Source organism: Aythya marila (genome assembly GCF_965140915.1).
Source record: "Aythya marila genome assembly, chromosome: 5".
NCBI lineage: Eukaryota > Metazoa > Chordata > Aves > Anseriformes > Anatidae > Aythya > Aythya marila.
Window position 1 is genome coordinate 46362254 of NC_139046.1, and position 26534 is coordinate 46388787.

Sequence of the window (26534 nt, forward strand, 5' to 3'; positions counted from 1 at the left end):
TGCATGGGGGATTTTGTTTATTCTTTTGCTGAGGCTGCAATCTGCTTCTACCAAAGGGTGCTGACTTCACAGATTCCTAAAGTATTTTAGTCTAGCTTCCCTCAATACTCTGTTGCTTGCTTAGGACACAAAGAACACAGTTTCTAGCAGTAACTGATAACGTGTGAGTGTAATGGATAGAGAGGTTTGTGGTATTGTTTTTGTGGTTTTTTATTTTATTTTATTTTTTTTAAAGCCATGATTTTGTTTTGGGTTTAAAAAAGCTGTATGACACTGAAGTACTTGTCATGTTTCTTCCATCCCTCCCCATTTTAAGCCATTTTAAGTTTCAGTGATTATTGCCTCACTTCCTGAGGTTAGAGAAACAATTGCTAATAATTCACAGTAAATATTGCAGTGTGTTTTACCTGCAGACAGAGCCTAAAGACACAGCAAGGACCTAGCTTCTGAATTTAGGTAATTAAATATTCTACTGAAGTTCACTAACTTGAATGTATCCCAGACTGAGGTCAGTGTTCTCTGACCAGTTTATCTAACTGAAGTACACAGTCTCTGGACTCAATGGTAACATTTTAAAATGAGATATGCCCTTTGCTTGGTAAAGGGGGGAAAGAAATTGGTAGCTTTAGAAATTAAAACGTTACGCTCTTTATTATTATTATTATACTGGAACAGATTAATTGCTGAAAATAACGGAAGTATTTTCATGTTTGAAAAAGTGCTGATTGAAGGTAGCTTAGGAAACTTGGAATGCTTTTTATTTACATTAACACTTGCATCCCTTTGGCATATGTTACAAAAGACTTGCTTCTGTCTGGTAGTGAATTCCTAATGCTGACAAGTACCTTAGACATGAACACCTGGTTATCTCTGGCATGTGCACAGGACAAATAATCTAATCCAATTAAGACAGATCTAAAATCTGTGGTAGAAAACACTTTAAGCTTTAGATTCTATCAGTTGGTGTCCATTTATGCAGAGAGTATTGTTACAGCTTTAAAACCAGCTTATTTTAGGTAGGCCATGTTTAATTTGAAGAAAACTGTTGCATGAAATATTGGTTAAATTCCTGATCCAAACAGAGGCATCCTGCTGCCAGATCATCTTTGGAATGGGGAAGGGATGGGAAAGTCATTGGGCGGCATGGGAAGTTTGGACATGCAAATGTAGTACGATGTTTAAATGCCGGGAGTTGTTCTGCTTATGTGGCAGAAAGGGATGAGCCTGGAGGTGTTGTGGAGTGCTGGTCCTGATTTGCTCTTCAAGCCTTGTCCTGTACCCTCCCTGCACGGACATGGCTGTGGTTGTGATCAGAGAGGTGGTGAGGAAAGGGATTTGTCACAGTGGGGCATCTGATTGCCCCTGCAGATCAAAGTGGATCACTTTCATGCAGGGACAGGAACTTAGGTACGCAACCTTGTAGCCCAATACGCTTGTTAGAGAGTAGAGGCAGCTGCCTTTTTCTGCGGCCACTTCAGATGTTTTGGAAACTGTTAGAAAGTTAATTCCATACTGGTCTGAACTTGCAACCCAACTAGATGTCCAGTTCTGAGTTGCTGGAATGGGCTTCATTTGTTTCCCTCAAGCTTCAAGCAATTGTATATGATACCTGAGTTGGATGCTTTATCCTACCATGCTCACTTTGATAGGGGATAACTGACCCAGACCATTGTAGAATCTGTCCCTGAAAGACAAAATGCTAACAAATAATGAATTTGTTTGGTTCGGACAATTTAAGTATTACCTGGACAAGCTTGTATCAACAGAATTGAAACTGCAGCTTATTTCTGTGGTTATTAAACTCGGCATGGTAAAACCTAATACCTGTCCTTACAACCAGAAGCTGCTATGGAATATGAATTGTTAAGGAGGCTAAGGTGGTAAAGACATCTAAGAAAACGGGAGTTGTAAATACTTCTGTTTTCTAAGGTGACTTTTCTAGGATATATCAAATGTCTAGTAAACCTTAAGCATGTATCCCTTCTGTCTGAGGTCTTTCAGTCTTTGTGGCGCTCATAGTTTTATTATTGTTCCTTTTTAATGCCCATTAAGAATGTAAAGGCGTTGTTTTGAAAGCTGCTTGAATGACTATTCAATAGAGAAACAGTACATTTGCTCCTTAAGCTGAGGAGCAACAGAAGTTGTTTAGGAAGATTCGTTTCTCTTTCCTACCGTTCTGCGATTCTATGATTCTTTCTTTAAGAGCACTGTCAACCTAGTAATCGAATCAGAAGTCATTCTGTTTCCTCTTCCTGTTTTACTCCAAAGAATACAGGAATTGAGGTGTTTGTGCAAGTCAGTAATAAAGACATTTCAGATTAGACTTGAAAGTCCTATATAGTTAAAGTCTGCAAGTGCAACTTTTTGAAATGTAGAGGTGTTGTTAGCTTCTCAGATTCCCCAATAAAGCAATGCTGAAGTTAACTCTGTGATGTTTCCCTTCATCTATTCCTAATGCTGCTGTGGGCTGGGGGGGAGAGCAGTAATTCCTCCTGATGTTTGTATGTTCATGCAACGTGGTTGGGTGTAAAGAAGCTTGGGGTTGGCAGAGGGCTGTAGACACTGTATCCTGATGTATGTTCTTTTGATTGCAGGCAAAAGCAAAGAAGCAGAGATAAAGAGAATAAATAAAGAACTAGCAAACATTCGGTCAAAATTTAAAGGTAAGTGACTTGACTGTTTTAAACTATAGTGTTTGCTTTCCTCATGGCATTTTTGTATGGGTTTTTGTTTTGCTTTTACATGTTCAGATTTTCTGTCAGCTGTGGACATAAGCAAAATGCTAGCACAGACTGTTCCAATAGCTACTGAAGGTGTTCTCTTAAGCACAGAGCTTCTTTGCAGTCCTGTGACTCAGCCATAAGGAAAGAAAACTCCCTCCTCTATCAAAGAGCTGAGATAGTGTTCACAAACTTTCTAATACTTTGCCACCCAACCATGTGACTACTTTACCTGTTTTTTTTCAGGAGGCCACAAACTAGTTTGAGAAAACATGAGTGGGTGTAATTATTTTTACTAAAACAGTACATGTTCAACCATCCTCCCACTCCCAACCACTTAGGGAAGTAATGTATTAAATTGTCTTCTGAAAAACTTAAGATAAAAATATGTAGTTGATAGGCCATATGTCTTGACCTCTCCTATAAGTAACAGCAGTAAAGGTTATTCATATGAAACAAAATACATGCAATGACTAATTCTATCCTCGTAAATTCCAAGAGGAAACAATTCACTTCTTAAGCAATGCATAGTAATACTCATGCTATAAGTGTGTTCAAGTTTTGTATGTGGCCTCAAATTTTAAAGATTTTGAAGGGTAATTGAGATGTTTTTAAATGAAATTCCAGCAGACGTGGCTATGGTAAACATTCTGTTTAAATAGATATGGGGCTGTGTGTGCACCTAGATAAGGCATTGCAGCGTGGAGTTCATATATGTGGCTTCAGAACTTGCTGATTTTGGATTAAGCCTTTTTTACCTTCATTTTTCTATTCTGACTTTGACTAATGTTTCTATTTGGAATGCTTTTTGCACTACCAAAGTCTGAAGTAGCTTTCCTGAACTTCATATAAATCTGTTGATTTTTTTAAAGTGCTGCATCTCATAAGGAAGTATGGCAAAGTGAAATGAATTGACAGATGAAGTAACATTAAACTTCTGTGGTTAATTTATTAAACATGTACAGTAACTTCCTAACCTGTTTTCAGTTCAATTCAGCGTCTTTATCTGCAAGACATATTAACTGTGTCTAGTATAGATCTTGCTTGGAGATTAAACTGCCTTATTAAAATGCCACCATTTTATGCTTTTACTTGGTGATGAGATCATGCAGTTGGAACTAACAAAAATGGCTGTTAATCTTGTAAACAAGTGCTTAGTAGACCCTTGAGCTATGTACTGGTTGCTCAGTGTGTGCAAAGGCGATGTCTACTGGTCACTGACTGGAGAATGGACACAAGTTTTATTCTTGGATTAAATGATGGGAAAAACAAGCTCTAGAATAGACTACACAAAGCCTGCTACTTCTGCCAAAAATCAGTCCAACATCAGTGTTAGATAGATGCTTTGCTGTGAAAAGGAAGTGAAAAATAATGGCATACGAGGGTGAATATGAGAACCTTCCTCTTTTCCCTTGGAAAGTCACTGCATTTACTCAGTTACCCTATGACAGAGGTTATTATATAAATACGTGTGTGTATATATCTGCATGTATATGTATTTTTTTGTGAATTGTCACGTACTGTTGACATGCTTGATGGGAGGGGAGAGTGAAAACATCAGTGAAACTTAAGCTTGTGACATTTAAAGATGTTTGCTGAGAGGCGAAAATTCCGTAAGGGAGTCCCAGCCAAGTCCTGTTTTGGATGTGCCTTGCAGTGCACGTATGAAGGTACTAACTTTTGTTCTATCGGAGCACCACATTCTACATCCCTAACAAGAGTGAATATGAATCTGAGAATTGTATTCATTCTGTTCCAACTTTTCCTGAACTTGACTAAAACTGGATTAATTTAAATGGTCTTGCATGCAGCAGAGATGATGAAGACCCCTGAAAGTGACGTACACCAGTTCTTGTTTTGGCTTAGTGTTTCCCACAGACTTACAGGGTATAGTTTTCTTACTTCTGCATTGTTTTTGGAAAGCAACTCAATTGATAATATAGTCAGCTGGTTATCTACTCACTGGAAGCTCTAGATTTTTAACTGGGCTCACCTCAGGGCCTAGGTGTTCTAATATTTCTTGAAATTTTTCTACCATCTGTTCAGGAAAGCTTTACTTAAAACCTCCTCTGATTTCATTCTGGGTTCTTCTAATATCATGGCAGAGGCAAACAAACAAACAAAAAACACCACAAAACAAACAAACAAAAAAGAATGCTACAGCCTTTCCTTTTACATAGATTTGTTCACTTCCAATAAAATAATTGGTGTTATTAATAAGGGGAAAATCTACGTATTTCAGCTTGTATTGTCTGAGAACTGCTTTGTGTGGAGAATACTATGTTTTCCAAAGTAGAAGAGCCTATTATGCCTGAAATTGACAGGCATAATTGGTCTATGTGCTAGAGCTAGAGATGTCTTACCTGACTCCTCCTGGTTGAGAAAAAGTGTTCTGGTGTTGATGACTTGGGTAAATTACTGCTTTGCTGTTTTTCTGTTCTGCTTGCTCTGTGAGCCCTCTTGACATTTGTACATTTGTATGTCAAGGCCTAGCACGCTGAGCCTTTGGTCGCTCAACTGTGGAACTTAGCTCATAGGTCAGTAAGTATACATACAACCTGAATACAAATAATACCTCCTTTATTGCTAGAGCATAACCTCAAGAGGGCCAATTCTGTCTCTACATGAGGCAGGCTCTTCTTATGGAAGACCTTGAATTCACCTCGATAGAAGACAGGTGAATTAGTTGTACCTGGCTTTAGAAGTTTAGTCAAGAAGATAACAGATTTTTTACACTCTCCATGAAGGTGCCTTTTGCCCCTCTACTAACAGAGTCACCCTAGAATAGTATTCATTTTTAATTTTTCACCTTGTGTTGTAATGGAAGTTTAGATGAGTTTATACTAAGAGCATTAACTTCTAGATCTTTGCAGACAGACTACAGAAATCCCTCAGCTGAAAGATTAATAGACAAAAAGTCTGTGTCAGAGAGACTGCTCCCCGTCACAGTTGGGAAGTCCTGACAAGAGTAGCATAAACTGGCAGGGACAAGCCAATTCCAATGCAACATTCAGTCTTAACGTGGAATGTGCAAACTTGACAGGTTGTATTTTGTCCCTCTGACAACTATAGATTACAGAACCATTAAGGCTGGAAAAAACCTCCAAGATCATCCAGCCCAATTGTCCCCCTACCACCAATATTAATGACCTGTATCTGCTTTGCAGCTCTTGCTGACAGAACAAAGCCATCCTTTCTCATATTAGAGGCACATAAAAACCTGAGGAAAGCTTATGTGACTCTGATAACAAATTATGTACTATTCAGGATGAATTTCATAGTTAAAATTTACAAGTTAGATGATAGTCGTAAGTGCAAAGAGACGTTCTCCCCATTTCAAACAGCTTCACTAGTCAACTTGCCTAATAATGGAGCAAATAATAGCTTAATTTCCAGCTATGATTTTGTAGTGCTACTGACTTCTGTTCACATGCCTTTTCTTTCCAAATCTATAATATACTGTAGTTTGTAGTCAGGCTGACTTGGTATTCTTCTGGAACATCCCTACCAACCTGTTGTAGTTGGCCTGAATTGACTAAAAGAGTCAAACAGATTCCAAACTTCCCTGCCCTTTCTGCAAAGCTGCTCTGCTGGAAGCTCTGAGCTATCTCCAAGCTTCTTTACTTGAGACTTCAGTACCAGTTCTCACCGTTTCTGAAGGTTTTTTCTGCATCTAAATATCTTTACTTAATATTTAGACAGGACAGATCATCATACAGCCTTTCCCATAGATATACTAACAATTATTTTGCCTATGTTATTCTGTCATCATGAGGTTAATGCCTGACTGGAAACTTTGCTGCAGTCACACTAATGTAGAAATTCAGTGCTTTCAGCAACGTAACTTGAAGCTACAATACCTGTTGTTTTTTTTCCTAACTTGTTTTGACTGATGGGCAGACTTCAATTTGTTTACAAAACTTTGTCAATTTTTCACTAATGAAAGTAGAAGCTCCCACCAGACTTTCTTTAGTTTGCAGTGAGCAAAAACTTCAAAAGGTGTTTTAAAAAAAAAAAAAAAAGAAGAAACAAAATCCAATTACTGAAGCACCTGGAGAATCTCATTGCCAGCTGCGCATTCCAGTCTGCTTCAAGCATGAAGGAGGTTTCGTTCACCTCACTGCTAGTATTAAACAGGCTGTCATAAATGCAATAAGGAATCGCAGAAAACATTGCAAAGAAAATAAATGAGTCAGAGAATATACTTTGGGTACCACAGCAATCCTTGCAGTCTTAAAAAAAAAAAAAAAAAAAAAAAAAGTACATAATGCTTTCTGAGTGCACTTTATTAGTAAAGTGCAGTAAATAGTGTTTGAGGATTCTGGAATGAACAATGACAAGTAATTCAGTATTATGCTACCATCAGTCATTCTGAACCTTGTCCTGTGAAGTGTGAATGAACAGGTATTCAGAGGTCACTAGTGTAACCTCTAGTACAAGTCTGCCTAGCGTGATAGAGCTTGTCCTCACTGTTCCCTTCTGCTCCCTTCTTCCCTCCTGATGGAGGAAGGTAGCAATGTAAGCCACTGTATATAACTGTAAGAAAACTTGGCAGTAATGAAGCTCTTAGTTGACTAAAATAGCATTCTCTGGTTGATATAGGTAGTTCTTCAGCTGTGTTGTATTGCTGTAGGGTAAAGCTGCTGATGGCACAGTTCATGAGGACCTGTGAAATTTTGTTCCTCAGTTTTGCAAGGTAATTCATGGCTTAAGTACCAAAATATTCAAACGTACAGACACAGTAAATTCTTCTCTAGTTAACCGATGCAGAGGAGAAAGGACCATAGAAGCTTCCAGCTGTGTAGAACTGTCAATCAGGCAATGATCAGAGGCTCAAGGTGTTGTGAGTAAAGCAGTGTAGTAACTTCAGCCTGTTTACCTTGTGCATAACATCCTCTAAGCACAATTTGAACAGTTCTGTATAAATACCAGTATGTGTTCAATGAGTAATGTGAGTGAAATGTGACTCAACTTTCCCCTCATGTATACTTCTTTACTTTGTGTGGATTTTAGGTGAAAAATGTCATTCAGCTGAAGACAATGACTTGACATACTCAGAAGAAAAAACAGAAACAAAAGTCAAAATGTGGTTGAAGTGAGTTTGGACTGCTTGTTGTGTAACCGTTTGCGTCCTTGAGGGTGTGAGGAGGTGATAGCTGTGTATCTTTCTGCTGCAGGATTTCTGTGGGGGCTCTGAGTTGCATGGTTCTCCCTTGCAGACTATCCACATAAAAATAACCAGACCTTCATTAATGCTTGTTTTCCCCCTCAGTTTAAATAAGATTATTCAATTTAACCCAATTCCTTTTTATGTAGCACTGACTTTTAAAAAAAGTGTTAGTTAAATAGTTTGTATTAAGGTAAATGTATGATGGAGTCCCTTAAGATGGAGTCTCCTACTAAATAATTATGGTGTGTGCAGGGGCCTTGTGCTAATTACCTGGCTGGAGATGCAGCAGTTGGACTGGCTGAGTTGCTACAAATCACGGAAAGGGACAGCTGCAAGAAGCACAGCTGGCAGTCATGTCTCCTGTCACAGATATGTTCTCGCTTGAGCCCAACATAAGAGGCTGGTATCCTTTCCTCCCACTAGACTTCTATAATCTTCTGCATGTTGTGTTGCAGTATCTAGACCCTCACTCCGTGTAGCTGGCAAGACAGCCTCTCTCTATAAGCATGTGAATATTACTACTCTTGTTACTCTCACAGAAGTAGCTCACAAGCCTGTTACCCACCTTATGTTTGGGTTAAGCTGCTGCTTAAAATGCCCTTGTGCTCAACAGGCTGGGATGATGCTGCACATCTCTGGAAAAGCCATGCTTTTCTTGAACTGGTGCAGTGTATGTCTTGGTGCTGGGCTTGGATCTGGCTTCTGTGCTCTGAGCTCAGGAGGAATCCAGGATCTCTGTACTTCAAGTGGCTTTGTCTCTTGTTTCAGCGTGAGGAAGCTGTGTTGTTAAGGTCAGCATGTCCTTGACGGTTGCTTTAAATACTTCTGCATTAACTGAGATAAGATGAATGCAGTATAAAGAAACTACACGAGTGTAATAAAGCAGAAGTTGTAGGAGTTGTGTGAAACAAAAAAAAAATCCATTTGTTTAGTTTTCAGATTATAAAATTATTTTTTTCCCATGCTTGAGCCAGACTTCAAGTCTAGTTGTCAGAGTAATAATTGCTTTGTAAAGGACATCTGCTTTCTTGAGTGAAAAATACCAGGTTTATTGATGTGTTGCTTAATTTTGATCTCTCAAAGCAAAATCTGTATACTAGTGAAACTGCCCACAGATTTATATGCTGTTTCTGCAGGCAAATGAGCTTTGGTTACCGCTTGATTCAAGCATGTTCTTTTTTCCAGAGCTGACACTGGAGCTCTTTTTTTTTTTCTTGTTGCTTAATGGGTTCTGTGTTAGAAGAGTAGCTGCTGGATTTAAGACATCCTACTGAATCTGAGCTTTGGCTTGTGCAGAAGAAGGAACACCAATGTCAGTTCGTAATATCCGCTTTTGTTTTTAACTTCAGCTTACTTGCTTTCCCAAGATTGAGCACGTTGTCCCAAACTACACAGTAATCCATAAAAAGTCCAAGCCTCTAAATACATGTTTTAAACAAGCTGTGTGACAGTGGATTGCTTTCCTGCCATGCTGTGTAAGCAGCCTTCCATTATTTAAGATGGGTCTGGTGTTTTAGTCACACTACTTTCATACGCCTCTTAGACAAGCAGGAGACAATCTGACAGTAAAATAATGGTGTCTTCATTGACAGAGTGAATTGTTGGAAGCAAAACCAGGCTTCAAATATCAACCGAGTTGTAGGGACGCTGTAGTAATCCTGTTTTGGTGGTAGTAGCAGTCGCTAAATACCACCTTATGAATTGGTATGGGTTATCAGTCACAAATATTCAGCCTTTTGGTTAGAGGGCTTGGACTGTATCACGTTCAGAGGAAGACAAATCTTGTCATGCCTTAAAGTTTAGATACATCCATAAAAAGCAACTTCCATCTTTTGGCTTTCAAGCTAGGAGCAGGCCTTCTGTTACGTTAACCTGCTGGACTGCTGTGCCAGCTGCACAAACAGGTCAGTGTCTGAAGTTACACAGCTGAAGTCATCTAAGGAGGAAGCGCACTGAATGCAGAGGAGCACGGATGTTTGCTGCTGTGTTTTGTATAGGTCACAACTGAAGTTCTAACTCTAAGGAATATCTAGACTTTGAGATAGCAGTCGACTGTTGGGCTGCTAGAAGGACTAGACTTGCCAGGCTTCCTCACTCTGTCCCCCAGTGAGCACCCTACAGGACCAAACTGCCTTCCCGCCCCCTCCGGCTGGCAGCAGGCTCTGTAGCTGTGTAGCAGGGTGGTTTTTAAGTGTACAGAGTAAGATTCAAAAGCAAATGCTGTGTTTTAACTCATTATCCAAGTCATGGACAGAAGGTGCTGCCTGGGAACCAAAAGGTCTTGTAAAGCATTTGTGCCTTATTCTTCCCTCTTGGAAGGCTGCCTGAAAGAGATCTAGCAAACTTTTCAGGGAAAGCAAGTAGTCTTTGAAATGCCCACTGTGCTCAAAACCTGCTGATGTGTGTTCTGGATCCTTCCTGTTTCTGCTGACTTGATTTGCAGTACTTGCAAATGTTCGTGGAAGCATTTAAAAATGAGCTGAGTTGAAAGAAATGATTGTGTATTGCAATAAAGATAACACAGAATGTGCAAAACTTCCTTCTGCTTTTGTTTTCAGGATGTTTGCTTGGGGCTGGGAAGGGCTGTGCTATTTTTGCATGGACTTCAGCAAGATGACTTGTTAGTGATGTTTAAAATAGAGCCTTTAAACTCAGTAAATGCCACATGGGTGGAGAGGAATTGAACAGTTAAAATTTCAGTAAGAACCTCAAGCAAAGGCTTCTTCAAAACACAGTTGAATTTACATGAATGTAGTGAGACCTTTGGCTGCGATGATCTTTTTTTGAATTGCACAGCTAATTAAATGGCATTTAAATAAAAGGGGGGGTGGTAGTAGATGGAAATAACATATTGGGGACTAATAAAGCTTTAAAGAGAGATCTAATGTCTGTTACTTGGCTTAATTTAAGCTTTCCTCTTAATCATAACTTTCAGATTACCTGTGCTGTATATAAGGGACAGAGGCTTTTCAAAGTAGGCGTGAAATATTTTTTTCTTGTCTTAAGGAAAAGTGTTTCAGGTACCAATTTTACAATACTGTTCTCAGTTAGCACGTGATATAGAAGGAAGCTGCTTTTTCTTTGTCAGTAGGATGATAACATTTTGAGCCTTGACTGCAGAGCATAACTTCTATCAAAGATGCCTGAAATACCTGACAATTCAAGGCCGTTGTTAATCTGAGCTCTACCAATGCTGGTAGCTTGGAAGAATATAACTCTTTAAATACCTGAATCCTGAACCTGAAAAAAAAGAATTGCCAAATCACGACAAATACTTTGTTGTGAAAGCCTGTCCAGTTCTGAGCATGCATACTTTCCTCTACTTGTGTTTTTCATTTAAACAATTGGATTGCAGTGTTCTATGCTCCCTCCTCCTTTGTGATCTCAAAAGGCAACAGCAGAGCCATTTGGCAAAATTAGAGAATGGGTTTTATACCTGCAACTTCTGCGTAATGCTGCGCTAACAGGAAGCAACAATTGAGTCTTGGACTCGGTCTTGCAGGCTCAGGTTTCTTCCACTTATGGTAAAGTAGATATGAAGCTACTTTCTGACACCTTTTGGTCTATCTGTATCTCTGAGAGAAGTAACTAGTGATAGGAATGCTATTAAATACCATAGCAAGTCCTCAATTACATAGATCTCAGCCACTAGGGGATCAGAGGCTTAAATGGGTTCAGGGTGTTTAGTGTCCCCTTCTGTGAATCATAATTGTATCTGGTAATGGGATCCAGCATCACCTGTTCCTTAAATCATTCACCTGGAAACAGTTGGTTTGTCACTAGCTGGCATGTGCTTATCACGAAGTAATATAAAGCCCCTCTGGCTTATGCATTGATTCTTTCTTTCCCTTTCAGATCTCTTACAGAATACAAATTGAAAACCTAATACTGAGAGCCTGTAGAAACCTTTCTTATGGTAGCAGCTGAAAAATGTTTAAAAGTTAAAGTTGTCACTCTGCCTTTGTGTGTGTGTGTATATATATCTAATATATTCTGTCTTTCATAAGTAGGATGTCTTTGATTTATACGGTTCTTTTCCTTTACAATAATGCAGTGGGAGGAGGTTTCAGCTGTTGAGTACCCTCTTATCAGGAAAATAATATAATATGAAGTATTCCTTCCCCAGGTTGCAAATGTAGAAAGCTTTATTCTGCTGCTTAAGCTGTAGTTTGATAGCAACAGTGAATAGACGTACATGGCTGGGTATGTTTTTCCCTTGGGCCATACTATTTCCGAAGAAGGAAATAAATGTGTTTTTTTTTCTTAATCTGGATATCTTGTTCTGTTATGTCTAATGTTAATTCGGGTATCTAGTAAAGCAAACAGGCCAGGATTCATTTGGCTGCTGACTCAGCAGCAAAATAGCCTTATGGCAGCAAACTGTTTGTGTGACTCAAAGAAAACATGATTTGGGCCAGTTTTCTGCAGAGCTGGCTGCAGTGAGAGGTTCCTGACAGGATCCAGTATGGCAGGACTTCATTACTATGAGTATCTTAGGTAACGCTGCTCCCTGTGTTTAAGGGAGATGTGATGTGCTAGATTCCACAGTATGGACATAAAGGCAGCTTTTCTCTGCTTAGCATAAAAATAGCTTCAAGCTTCAAAAAGCTTATTTTTATTCATAACTGGTACATTGTCATTAAAAAAGGAAGCAACCCAAATCCTGTAAGATCAACTGCTGTCTAAAGACTAGGATTTGAAGGGTACCTCCATCCATATTAAAACTGCAATTTTATGCTTACATTTTGTTTCTCTTTTAAAATGAATCTAAATAATAATAAAAAAAAAATCCTAGCTGTCATGTATGTAGGAAAACATTGGTGTTGTTTTTTGCACAAAATGATGTAAAGAGTTTTAGTCCCAGTTAGGTCAGAGGTGTGGATCTCTTGCATTTTTTTTTCAAAGTAGAGTGAACAAGAGCTCAAATAACAACTTAAAATGTGAAATTTAAGTACTGCAACAATTTTAATTCTTACCTTTCTGCTGAAATTGTGGAAATAGTGATTTGCCTCTATTGTACACTTGCACGTGGTCATATATGTTGCATATGGGACTGTACATCTGAGATTGTAAAACTCAACAGTACATTAAATTTTCATTTATTGTTCACTGAATGCCAATGCATTTTCTATTTTGTAGTGTAATGGATCGTGAATCAAATGCCAATCTTCATTGCTAGGTACACCTATGTCTTCTTACTGTGTTTAAGATACATGATATTACAGTAGAACCCTCCCGCTGGCTGGGAGGGAAAGCACGTATAGGAACGACGCAGACTTAATTGCTTTTTGTTTCCTTGCTTTCTAGGAGACAAGGCTCTGGATGGTTACAGTAAGAAAAAATATGTCTGCAAGCTGCTTTTCATCTTTCTCTTGGGGCATGACATTGACTTTGGTCACATGGAGGCTGTTAACCTGCTCAGTTCCAATAGATACACAGAAAAGCAAATTGTGAGTAACTCCATCCCTGCAAAAGATAAACCATTTTAACAGTCTGCTTCAGCTGTAGAGCCTGCAAAACAATTTTCCTCCCTCTCTCAAATGAAAGCCTTGTTTTGAATCTAGCAGTGATTTTAAAAATGTAAACACCTTTGTGCACAAGGAATCTTGCTTTATTAAGTGACTTGAGAGGTGTTGCTGTATGGTCTAAATAAATTCCACTAATTATAACAGCTAAAATATGTACTCTGTAAGGTTATTACTCCTGCTAGGTAACTGCCTTGAGTCTTGCAAGCAGGTAGAAATAGAGACTTCAGAGAAACATTAGCTACTGATAACAAACTATAATGCAAGTATGAGTTCCAGTGCAAGTACTATGTACTGGCTAGCTGTACAATATGTGAATCAGAATAGGCAAGTAACCTTTATTTTTCAGAATCTCTTTACATTTTCATAGGCAAGGTCATATTTATCACACAAGTGTCGCTTCCTAGAGTCTAAACAATAAGCCAAATTCTTCATTTGCATACAATTCAAATATCCCTTTCATCCAAAATAATCTTTTGAGTATGTGCTGAAAGAGATTGATAGGCCTTGAGCCATCTTTCTCTAAAACATGATAAATTACAGAAACATTCAACTAATTAATCCACACGTCATCTTTCTAGCCTTCACTCTGGTGTCTGAATATCTTTCTGCACATACATTTGGTATTGCACAAGAACTATATGTCTCAAAGTATTAGTTGTGGCATTAAAAGAGAACATAACACGTCAGCTAAAATTAATTTTCCTTTTTCCTGAAACGCAGGGATATCTCTTCATCTCCGTACTAGTGAACTCCAACAGTGAGCTGATTCGCTTAATAAACAACGCGATCAAGAATGATCTGGCAAGCCGCAACCCCACCTTCATGGGGCTAGCTCTGCATTGTATTGCTAACGTGGGTAGCCGGGAGATGGCAGAAGCATTTGCTGGAGAAATTCCAAAAATACTTGTAGCTGGGTAGGTATGATGTGCCTCCTTCAAACAAAACACCAGTAAACCTTTTCGGTGACTCACTTCAACAGAAGTGGCTGAACCCATGCTTTGAGCTACTGTGCTTGCAGTACAGATAGTGACAGTCTCCAATAACTGCAGATATTCTGGTATACCTGAGCATGGAATTCCTTGTATAAGTCTAGAAATACAACATGGGAAATTAAGAATATGTCAACATCTTGTATAGGCTTTGTGTAGCAAACAATTTTTTGTTCTATATACATGTGTGGTAGTGAATGCCTCTGAAATGTCTGTTTTACTTCCCTTACCTGTCTTGAAGGAAAGAGAAATAAATGTACCTAAATAGAGGTTTAAACTATAAATCCTGTTATAAAAGCTTTTAAAAATATTCTTGACATTATAAGGCATGTGAGAATATTCTGTGGAGTGACAGTTCTTGCCTCTTCCGTTGACCATGTGAACAGCAGTTCCAGTAAGTAGCAAGTAGTCACAGCCAAATCTCTAACTTTCTCTTTTTGTTGATAGGAAGTCTCTGAACAGACTAGGTAAATGTCTGGAACTGTAGTTAACTAAACCTATAATAAAGCTTGTGATTGCAGGGTTATTTTTGTTTTGAAACTTATTTTGAAGATGCGTTCTGGGGCCCAGGCAGGCTTGCTGCTGTCCTGTCCTATTGTGTCTTTGCCAGGGTGCTGTTCCCCATGCAGCATAGCAGAGAGAACACTAGTGATGAGTCACAGATTTAATAAGCTACCCTTAAGTTCCAAAAATTTCATATAGGGTCATCAGTCAGAGCACAGCATCTTCAGTTCAGGCTTGTTTGAACTTTTGATTTTTTTATGTTCTGAGATCAGTCTTCAGGGCCTTGAAGAAGTTTGAGGCGAGGGTTTTGGCTGTGGCGGGGGGGATGTGTTTGGGTTTTGGTTTTGAACTGTGATCCTACATGATCTCATGAAAAATTGATTAACTTCATAAAGAACAAGTCGACTGAACTCCTGGGGAAGTTTCTGAATATTTAACCAAGATCACACAATTTAAACTGCCTCTTAAAACTTCCAGTGCTAATGCTCCATAATTTATTTTAGCTGTTATGACAAATGCAATATATTTAAAACAAACAAACACACCACCACTAATTCCCTATTTTGTGAAAAGGAGCTCAGTGAACTGAAGTAGTAGCATGCTGCTCCTAAAATAGTCAATTCCCGTGCCAGCAGTATGGATGGCTAGGTGAACAGACATGTGGATTGTGTGCTTGGTAATAAACAGCTAACTTGCATGCTAGCTGTTGAGTAGTTAATGATTCATGTCTGACGTGCACAACCTATCAGGAGATCCAGCTGTACTCACATACGTAATGTGTTGGATCTTAACTATTTGACTTTAGTCCATTTGAAAGAAGCTTGTGCTTGTGGTACTTCAGTGAGAGCTTGACCCAATTAGGAGCTCTGATGATGAACCTTCAGCTCTGATGAAAAGATATGAGATGTCTCTCTAAGTAGCAAAGGGTCATTATAGATGCTGCTAAGGATATGTAATGGTTGAAAACATATCTAGTTAAACTTACTGGCCAAATTTAACAACAAATATTGTAATGCAGGAAGAACTTATTTAGCAAACTTCTGTTGAAAAGTTGCTACCACGCTAGTGCACAGATTAGCATGGTACTATCCTGTGAGTATTGCTGCGGCTTTAATTTGGGTTTAAGATATAGTGGTTATGTCTTGCAGAGATACAATGGATAGTGTGAAGCAGAGTGCTGCCTTATGCTTGCTGCGTTTGTATAGAACTTCTCCTGACCTTGTCCCCATGGGAGACTGGACGTCCAGAGTGGTACATCTCCTCAATGACCAGCACTTGGTAAATTGACTTAGTTATGTTTCTTTGGCCTATTCTATATAGTGAATGATGCCACTTCAGCTGTTAAGTATGTTATGAATTTATTTCCTCTAGTGTTTTTCAACCAGCTGGGCTGTCGTTTACTTAAGGCTTGCATAAAGAGTTGGAAGGAAAAGTTGTTCTCTTGTTAATTGCTGTATATATTCATTTCTAATAAAGTCTTGCTTACCTTAATCTTTTCTGGAAGTAAAAGGAATGGTATGCACAAGTTCTTTATTTGGTCTGACTGTAAATTAATCCTGTGCCTTGTGATCCTAAGTCATATGTATGTATCAGCAATACTGATTGTCTTAGTATTAAACTGGGACTACAATCCAAGACCTTACTTGTTAGTGCTTGAAATTCACTGTCCTGTGGTATCCGTGTTGTCATTCTTATCCTGATGGTTCAAAAAAGCCCTATTCTTCTAGATAAGAGGTTCTGTGTTTTTTCTGTCTGTCTACTTTAGAAAGGAGTCTATTTAGACCTGTGCTTCAGCAGTAATGGAAGCAATTTAGTACTCAGTAGTATAGAACATTTGTATTTTTCAAAGCCCTCTCTTCATATTGGCCTTCCAGAATCCTCTTCTGGATGAGCTGCTGCATCTAATTTTTTTCTCATGTTTCTCTTGTGTAAGAAGACAATTTGCATCCAGCCTTTAGTATAGCTATCTAAATATGATTTTAGATATACTATCCAAACGTGAGACAAAGCTAAAACAAAAGTAGAATGAAATGCTCTGTACACGTGGCGGTATCATGTCGTTGAAGGTCCTATCCAGATTTAAAGACTTGTAATTTGTCTAGCTGTTTGCAAAATAAAGGGCTTTTTAATATGGGCCTTTGTCATGGGGATTAACTTTGTTTTTCTTGTATATTAAAAGTTGCTTCAAGTGGTGTTAATAAACAGCATCCTAAACTTTTATTAAAATGATTGTACTGTTTTGTTTTTCTTTTTAGGGTGTGGTTACTGCAGCTACAAGTCTGATCACCACTTTGGCACAGAAGAACCCAGAAGAGTTTAAAACTTCTGTCTCCTTGGCGGTGTCTAGATTAAGCAGAGTGAGTCCAATGATAACCCTGACAATAATTTACTGTTGCTTAGTTTACTTGGCTTTCTAGGTCAGATTAGCTTACTGTTGCTTTTTTATTCAGTTTTCTATGTCAGATTAGTTTAGTACACCATAAGCAGTTAAGATGATTCAGTTTCACTTCATACATCTGGTTTTGTTCTAAGGTTTGTTGCTTACCTGGACAGAAAACTGTTTTAGCTTGCCCAAACTTTTTTTGGTGTAGTCCTTGCTATGCTGCATGGGTGTGTAGCAAAATGGTCTCTCAGCTACTGCTATATTGAATAATCCCAATGAGACAGTTGATAACACCAATATAACACCAAGGAGTACTTGGATCAAAGGCTGGGTCTGCAAATTTCTGCATGGAACCCTTGAAAATTACAGCCTACTCTCTTAAGTTTATTTAAGGTTCTTACAAGATGAGTTGTCTTCGTATTTTCACTTTTGAGCTGCTGCTAGAATAATATTCAGAAGTATTTGATATTCTGTAAATGGGTGTAGGGAAGCAGGAGCATGGAATGCAGGGAGAGGAGCAGAGACATTTCTATACAAATGCAGTCTTCAAGTTAGTATCTCCATGCTGGAAAACATACATTACTGTGTTGTTTTATTTTAGTCTCTGGAAGGTATTCAAGACATGGGAAGATAATACTTCACACGTGTTTTAAGCCTAAGTTTATGTAGTCTTATATCCAAAATAAATTACATACAGTTCAGAGATACTTCATTTCTCTTCAAATCTGAAGATTTTGTGTAATACTTAAAAGCAAGGGAGTCCTGAGGGAAGTGCATAGCTGTTCTGTAAAGGAGCAGCAAGGATTAGTCAGGAATCTCTTCGAGCAGAGCTAATGCCAGGCTTATGCTTACCCTAGAATCAAAGGTGGAAAAGAAATCCACAAAAAGAGGTGCTCCCTCTGAAACCTAATTTATTCTTGTCACACTTCTCTCTATTCATATAAACCTCTTCTGTGAAATCTATTGGTTCTTTGCTTTGGAGTAGGAATAGTAATGAAGATGTTAGTTCAGTGTTCCATAGAGTCTTGTATTTGAAATTCAGAGTTCACCTATCAATGGTCAGTCAAGTATAACACTATTTATTTAGGCTTTCTGTTGGTGGAATCTATGAATTGCTGAATCACAGAAAGTCAAGCTTCTAGTTAAACATTTAGATGCTATGAGATGGTTGTCTTCATTCTTAAGAAAAACAAGTATGCTTTCAGGAAGAAACTCTGTCTGCTGCTGTATGATTACAGAACCTGATGGTATACTTGATAGTATAACAATTTGCACCTAGTTAACCTACTTTATTAAACATTTCCAGTGACACAGTTTTGTAAGCCTCTGTCAAAGGTGACCTACAGTGTTCTTGGGGTGATGGTCTTGATTGCAAGTCACCTAACTTCAGTAGCTGAGGTGCTCTCTGCTTATTTTACAGATTGTAACTTCTGCATCAACAGATCTTCAGGACTATACATATTACTTTGTTCCTGCTCCTTGGCTATCTGTGAAACTTCTGAGGCTCTTACAGTGCTATCCACCTCCAGGTAATGCACAAATCACAACAGTGGTCATTTCTAACACAGTGCATTATCTACAAAGAGCTGTTGTGCTGTAGTGTGACTATAACTTGGAGTGCAAGCACTGTGTTGTAAGACAAGGATACAGAAGCCTGTTCTTCCGAGTATTTCAGATTGCTCTGAGCTATTATGTTTTCTTGAATTATGTTGTTTAATTTTAAAGTGTCAAACCATCTTGCAATTTGCAAATCACTTGCAACAGCTGTTTTAAGCATACGTTAATGCTATCAACTATATTATAGCCTTGAAATATATTCCAGTGCAGATTGTGTTTGGATTTTGCTCTTACTTAAGTTAAAGTGTGGTTTAGACTTCCTGCTAACTGTACACTGTGGTTGGGGGTGGAGCAGATGAACTATTTAATGTACCAGAATATTTCAGTTTAATCTCTGCATTTAGCAAGGTGGAAGGCCTAAGATAGGAATTAGGGTGTTGAGCAAAGTGAAGTTGTCCAACGGCTTGTTCTTCTCCAGAAGACCCTGCGGTACGTGGTCGTCTCACAGAATGCCTGGAAACTATTCTTAACAAAGCACAGGAGCCACCAAAGTCAAAGAAAGTACAACACTCAAATGCGAAGAATGCTGTGCTGTTTGAGGCGATAAGTTTAATTATACATCATGACAGGTAAGCTGTGAAAACAATTGTATTGCAACAGGATTTGTCGAAATGAAAAGCCAAGGCTTTTCACTGAACAGATTTTTACTAGCTGGGGGGAAACAGAATATGAAGTTGCTTGCTAGGTTGGAACACAACCACAGCAATGGGTTTGAACATTAAAGAATGGTGTCACTGTCAGAATAATTTTTATTTATTTATTTCTTGCTTTTTGGGGGGTATTTTGTATTGAGCCCACCACTTAAAGCCATTGGCAAAGATTTGCTCACAGTATCTGAATTTTCATTTCACCAGCAGAACATTCTAGCAGACACCACCTGAGGCACTTTAAGAAATTTGCACTGCAGAAATATTCTGTATTTGATGTACTCGAATCTGTTGCTTTTAACCCTTTCACTTTCTCTCCTGTTCTGTGCAGTGAGCCAAATCTACTAGTCCGTGCCTGTAACCAGCTAGGTCAGTTCTTGCAGCACCGAGAAACTAATTTGCGTTACCTAGCACTGGAAAGCATGTGCACGCTTGCCAGCTCTGAATTCTCACATGAGGCTGTGAAAACACACATAGAAACTGTTATCAATGCATTAAAGGTAAATATTAAGTGTGCAGTCTGTTCTGAGTCTCTTCTCCCATTCCCATGTCCCATCCCTCACCTTCCCCCCAAACTTCTCCCCTCCCTCCAAGCTCCCCATCCCTGGTTAGGCTAAGTTATACTCTGGGACCAAAGGAGTTATTTTCCTTAATCATGATGTGATGGCAACAATAGAGGTCAGCTTTAGTTTATTTCTGCAACTTATAAGTGAATCTTTTATTTGTACCTGTGGCCCCTGTAACAGTATGGTACCCTCCTCAACCTGTAGAGTGAAGCTGAAATGGTGAAATACAAGATGGAGAATGCCGAGGAAGACCTTGTCCTGATACTCTCTTGCTGGTATCAGACATTTTACCTTCACTGCAGTAGCTGATGGGGAGCAGTGAAGTAGATCAGCTTCCACTGTAGCATGTGCCATTTTCCAAAAGCTGAGAAACCAGAAAGACAAATTCTTAGGTCAAGTTTATGTGATGAAAAAGCAGAAACCAAGAGGAAGACAGTTTTTCTTTTACATTTAGTTGCACAGTTAAGTGTTTACATGTATTGTTTCCTTCCAAGCTCATACTGTAGCATGTTAATATGTTTGTCTAACCTTAAAATAAGTGTCTGTTTCAGCTGGGCTTCTGTTGATTTGAGGCAAGTTCAAAATTAAACCTGATGATACAATTTGGCAATCTCAGCCAATTATTAGTTAAATTGTGGCCAATGGTGACAGTTACGTGGTGCAATCTCATTCATAGAACTTCATTGTGCATATGAAAAATTATTAAAATTGAATTTTACTGAGTTTTATGTCTACAGTAAGTTGCAAGTTTTCTAAATAAAGGTGAGATCTTTTGACCCCTTGCTTTTGTCTTTTTGCAGACTGAAAGAGATGTGAGCGTACGACAAAGAGCTGTAGATCTCCTGTATGCAATGTGTGACCGAAGCAATGCCCAACAGATTGTGGCTGAAATGCTGAATTATTTGGAGACTGCTGATTATTCCATTAGAGAAGAAATTGTGAGATTTTTGTAATTCCTTATTTCATAGCTGGCTTTGGTACCATATATATCACTTATTAATTGGGGTACTGTTTGTTGTAGAGATTTTTGACAGTGGTTTAAGAAAAAACAAAACAAAACACAAAAGCTGTAGTCTAATATCAAAGAATATTCTTCCATTAGGTTAAACTAATGGAGGAGGGGAGAAAAACACTTGAAAATAAGGAATTCTAAAAGCTACTCTCAGTTACAGGGCATTGTATATAGTGAAGTGAATTTTATCAGTGCTTGAGGAAATACAATCTGTAGGTCTGAGAGTTATGTACTTCTCAAGTCAACTGTCTAATAGCTTCAAAAACTAGTGTTTTATCTACTTATTCGTAGACAGAACTTCACACTTTGTATGCTCTGAGGATGCTATTTCAGCCTAAGGATTCCCCATAACAATGCCTTATGATCAGCTAAAAGGGAGGCACGATGTCTGTCTCCTTCATCCCAGCAGAAGAAAAAGTGCAAAAGGCGAAATACCCAATTAATGGCATTCCTTGAATGGTAGCCAAAATCTATGCTTACAGTAATTATTTAGTTTTACTAAGTATTAAATTTTCTTGATCAGAGGAATGAACAGAAAATACGATGTTAGTTGTTTTACTTTTTGTGCTTTCTTGTTGATGTTGGCGATCTATCCTGACTTAGCAGTCAAAAGTGAATTTCATCCTGTTAATTTACTACTCCTAAAAGAATATGCCACTACAAATATAAATGAGACCAAGTTATGTGGACATCTCTTTGTATGCAAATTGTTTTCTTCAGGATATAGGAATCTGAGACCTGGAAGAGGCAGCTGGCCTGTGCCTACCTTGAGTGTCCAATTTTTTTTTTTCACAGGTATTCAATTTCTCAATTAGCGTAGCATATTCAGATGTGTTACTAGGAAAGTATTAAGTACCTGGCAGCTGGTGTGTTCTGACACCAAATCTCAATATTGGTCTTTAGCCTTTGCTGTGGTGCAAGTTAGCTAGCAGATGCATCTGAAACTGAAGCTTTTGGGCTACCGTATGGTATCACTGGGTGTATATAAAAGTGAATCTTGATATCAAGGTTATAGTAGAAGTTAGTCAACCTTCTTAATTCTCTTATGTGTATACAGGTACTGAAAGTTGCAATTCTAGCTGAGAAGTATGCAGTGGATTATACCTGGTATGTGGATACAATATTGAATCTGATTCGCATTGCCGGTGACTATGTCAGTGAAGAAGTATGGTACCGAGTTATTCAGATTGTCATCAACCGAGATGATGTTCAAGGGTATGCAGCAAAGACCGTTTTTGAGGTGAGAATAACTGGAGCGATTAGTAAGGAAACTATATTACCTGGAAAATAATCAAAATGTAGTAAAAATAGAAACCTTTTACATTTTTTCCCCCAAATTTTCTGGATACAAGAAACCAAAACACTCAGTAATAATGTAGCGATCCTTCTGGAAGTATGTAACCATTCCTTCTGTTCAGGATCTGATAGAACTGGAATTTGAACTATTAAAGGAGAACACTTTCAAATATCTGGTCTTGTTGCTCTGACTTTACTTGGGTTGTTTGTATGGGCTTTCTACTTTCTTGTTGTTGTTCCCTTTCCTAGATGTTTATGCTGATTTTTCACTACTCATCCCTGCTATGTGCTTCTTCATGCTCAAAAGGGGCAATATCTATATCTTGGGCAACTTCAGCACATTCCTGCAAGACTTAATCTAAGTGTATTAACAGCCTTCTGATTCTTCCAAGAATGTCAGGGGAAATCTAAGCAGTTGTGGTTGTCCACAAAAGTCGCCAGTCGCCACTCCTAGGCCAGTAATGCTTAGAGATTCTTCTGTAAAATCGTGCCACCTGTTGTGCTTTTCTCATAACTGGTTCTGTAGTGCCTTGACCTGTGATCTGCTCTTCTAGGAAAGTAGAGTTGGAAACTAGACATGGGAGTGACAGATGGAAAAAGATCTTTTTTTGAAACACTGCAGGTCAGTAGCTATTCATGTGTTCTTACAGGCCCTTCAAGCTCCAGCATGCCATGAGAATCTTGTGAAAGTAGGTGGCTACATCTTGGGAGAATTTGGAAATCTGATAGCAGGTGATCCAAGATCAAGGTAAAACACCTTTTAAAATATTTCATTGAAGTAGCAATACTTCTTTTGGGAAGAAACCATCTGTTTAATGTTTGTAAAAGCCAGTTAACAAATGAGTCAGCACTTGATAGTAATGACATTGTAATTATCCTGTCAAAAGAAACCTAACTAATTATTTTTCTTCCTATTTTTCAGTCCCCTTATCCAATTCAACTTGCTACATTCCAAGTTTCATCTGTGCAGTGTTCCTACCCGAGCTCTGCTTCTGTCTACCTACATCAAGTTTGTGAACCTGTTTCCAGAAATCAAAACTACAATTCAAGATGTATTGCGCAGTGACAGTCAGCTAAAGAATGCAGATGTTGAGCTGCAGCAGAGAGCTGTTGAGTATTTGAGGCTCAGTACTATTGCCAGTACTGATATATTGGTAAGTACAGAAACTTTATTACGCATAACTCTAGCTGTTTCTTCTGTCAATAAGTAAACTTCACTAAACTGTAGCTGATGGATCAGAAATCTTAATGCAAAGGTCAGGACGTAGCATGGGTGCTGATCATTTTTACTGTGCCTAATTCAGCCACAGCCCTCTTGAATTTAGAGCTAAAGCCAAAGTTGTTACTTCTTTAGACAAATGACCATTTGTATTTTAATATAGCATTCTAGGTTGTCAGAGATTTGATAAGTGTTTCAAAGATGTACATATTGGATCAAGTCTTCCAACTCTCAGATGTGGAAACTTTTTTCCACTTCCGTTCCTCCACTCACTGGTCCAGTGTCTTGATGTCCTTTAGCTTTGCAATTATTGAAAAGTTAATGGCAGCTCTAAGGGTGAGCAAAAGGAAGTAACGCAGCTAAAAGAACTGTTTGACAAAGGGCATACATGACTTGAGACTAAACAGAATAATAAGTCCTCACTTAATCCTAAGCTTTTTTGATGCTTATGCTAAACTGATGCAGACTTCTCTGAAGATGTGTGAAACCTGCTTATTTCCTGGTGGGCAGGAAACTTGTAGTTTTCTGTGCATTTTTTTTTTTTTTTTTTGGTCTCTAAAGTTTCTGAGCGTTTTAACCTTATGCTCTTGGACTTGGCCAGCACATGGTGCTCTCAGTCTTGACAGCTAATAAATGCTTAGGTCAGACTAGATTCTTGGATAACCTTCTGTGGTTTCAGTCCAGGTCTGCTATGGTCGCTTTTTTCTTTGTTGTTATCTCTTCTCACACATGCACGTTTTTTTAGTAGCACTTTACCAAACAGGTAATATATTCCTGTTCTTGTAAACAACTGCTCTTGGAGGACTTCAGAAAATTTAAAATAATTGCTCTTTAAGGCAAGTCTAATCTACCACTGTGTACCGTACTGCATAGTCACTTTCTGTGTAGGTAATTATTTTTGCTTTTGTCTGAACCTATCTTCAAAGACTGGGAAGTTGATTTAGCTTGTTCTGTAAATACAACTAATATACTTTTTTTTTCCCCATGTTAAGGCTACAGTGCTAGAAGAAATGCCTCCCTTTCCAGAGAGGGAATCTTCTATTTTGGCTAAACTCAAGAAGAAGAAAGGTCCAGGCACAGTTACTGACCTGGAAGAGATCAAAAAGGAGAGGAGCTCTGATATGAATGGAAGTGCTGAACCTGCCTCAGTCAATGCCAGTGCTGTTGTGAGTTTATAGTTTGTTCTTATTTCACTTATTCAGAAGGTGTGAAAGTGGGGAAAGACTCATTTCCTTAAAGTGGCTTTTTAGGAATTTAAAGCTTCTTGTCTTAAATTTCAAACTATGGGTGCTTGCTATAAAGTATTGGGAAGCATACAGCTATTCCCTGCATATGGTTGGTTGCAATTTTCCTTTGAAAATCATAGCTATGCTGTAAATGAGGCAAACTGTCTGCAATTTAAACAATACGTTTAAAAACAAAACAAAACAAAAACTTTGAAAAACATTGCTTTAACCTTAGAAACAGAGACTTCCTTGCTGGTAAAGCTGCAGTGAAGGCGAGATGATAAAATCAATATACTTCAAATTCAAGTTACTCTTTTTAAAGTATCAGCTGCTTCTGCTTTGTCTAACTTACCTACTTCTGCATTGTGTTTTTGGGTTACTGTTGTTCTTTACTAGAAGTGTACAATGCTTGCATTGATTTAAGGACATCCAAGTTGTGTTGTTTAGTCAACAGTACTATTAGAGTTCAGTTATGGTGGGCAGGGCCAGAGTCTTGTTTTTTCTGAGCTGAAACTTCTCATTTTAAAGTCAGTTAATGCTGCTTGGACAAATTATTCCCATAACATAATACTTGATGCTGTTCTAATTGACAAGCATAACTTGTAAATGCAGTTGAGATGCAGTAGTATTTTAGCATGTTCCCTTCCAGTTGCCTTAAAACTTTATTCTTTAATCACTGCAGTATGTTAGAGTGCATGTTCCAAATGCAGCATGTTTTAATGGACAGAAATACCTTTCCAGCAGAAGAGATGCCAAACTTTGCATGCCAAATTGACTGAGGTGTCTGATAGATAAAAGTTTATTATGTCTTATGAGCTTCACTTTCAGGTGCAGCAATGTAAGAAATTCTGCTAAGTTACCTTCAGCACTGGTTTGGATATGACCTCCGTCATAGATGCCAAGAATATGTTCTGAATTGGAGTTCAGCTCCTTGGTTTTTGAGTTTTCTTATTAACTGATTTCTGAGAAAAACAAATAGCCAGGGAATTTCTGGTTATCCTGCATCTAATTTATTTTTTGGAGTATATGATAACTTTTGAGTTGGTTTGTATTTGAATTGAGTCTGAAATTTTTGTTCTTTTATCTCATGATTTACATCTTCAGCATGTCTGTTGTATTTTAAGATGCTAAAATCTAATGCATGAATGCTTCATTTAACAATCTGTGCTTTGTTCTTGCACATGACCTGGGCACATATTAATGGTGCATGATTCTGTGTCCTGGTTACTTGACCTGTTCATTTTGAGCATTTTTTTTCTTTAAAATCTCACCTGTGCTTTTAGTGTTTGCAGCTTGAACTAACTACAGACCCTGCTTTTTTGCTAGCTAGGTTTTGCATTGTTTCTAAGTTTTGCCAAGCTTCAAAAACTGAGGACTAAAAAATGGTCAATTTAAGTAAAAGTCACTGCCTTTATTGCTGGATTCTTCATGAATGAAAAGCAATACCTTAAAATTTTATTCCCTATGGTACTTAATTTCTCTTGGTTTTCACAGAACCATATTGCAGATACAAGTTTTTTTTATATACAAAGCTATTAGATGGATATAGCTGTATTCAAAGAAAAAAAGAAAGCCACATCTGTAAATGACTTTAAATTGAAGCACAAGGGGATAACTACATTCATGAAGCCTTCTGCTGTCTGTTCCGTTCTTTATT

General features: G+C 38.3%; 1 protein-coding gene across 3 annotated transcripts in view; it reads left to right on the forward strand.

Moving 5' to 3' along the window:
• Nucleotides 1-26534, forward strand: part of AP2A2 (adaptor related protein complex 2 subunit alpha 2) — a 46157-nt gene that overhangs the window by 11696 nt on the left and 7927 nt on the right. For 2 of the 3 annotated variants that reach the window (XM_082761859.1, XM_082761857.1), the window contains exons 2-14: nt 2595-2663; nt 13198-13340; nt 14139-14332; nt 16060-16189; nt 17167-17268; nt 18715-18823; nt 19330-19480; nt 19890-20058; nt 20925-21062; nt 22194-22376; nt 23083-23180; nt 23355-23586; nt 24644-24817. In XM_082761859.1, coding sequence (XP_082617985.1) covers nt 2595-2663; nt 13198-13340; nt 14139-14332; nt 16060-16189; nt 17167-17268; nt 18715-18823; nt 19330-19480; nt 19890-20058; nt 20925-21062; nt 22194-22376; nt 23083-23180; nt 23355-23586; nt 24644-24817 — 1892 coding nt within the window. The remainder of the gene's footprint in view (nt 1-2594; nt 2664-13197; nt 13341-14138; nt 14333-16059; nt 16190-17166; nt 17269-18714; nt 18824-19329; nt 19481-19889; nt 20059-20924; nt 21063-22193; nt 22377-23082; nt 23181-23354; nt 23587-24643; nt 24818-26534) is intronic. The other variant, XM_082761858.1, reaches the window with a different exon arrangement.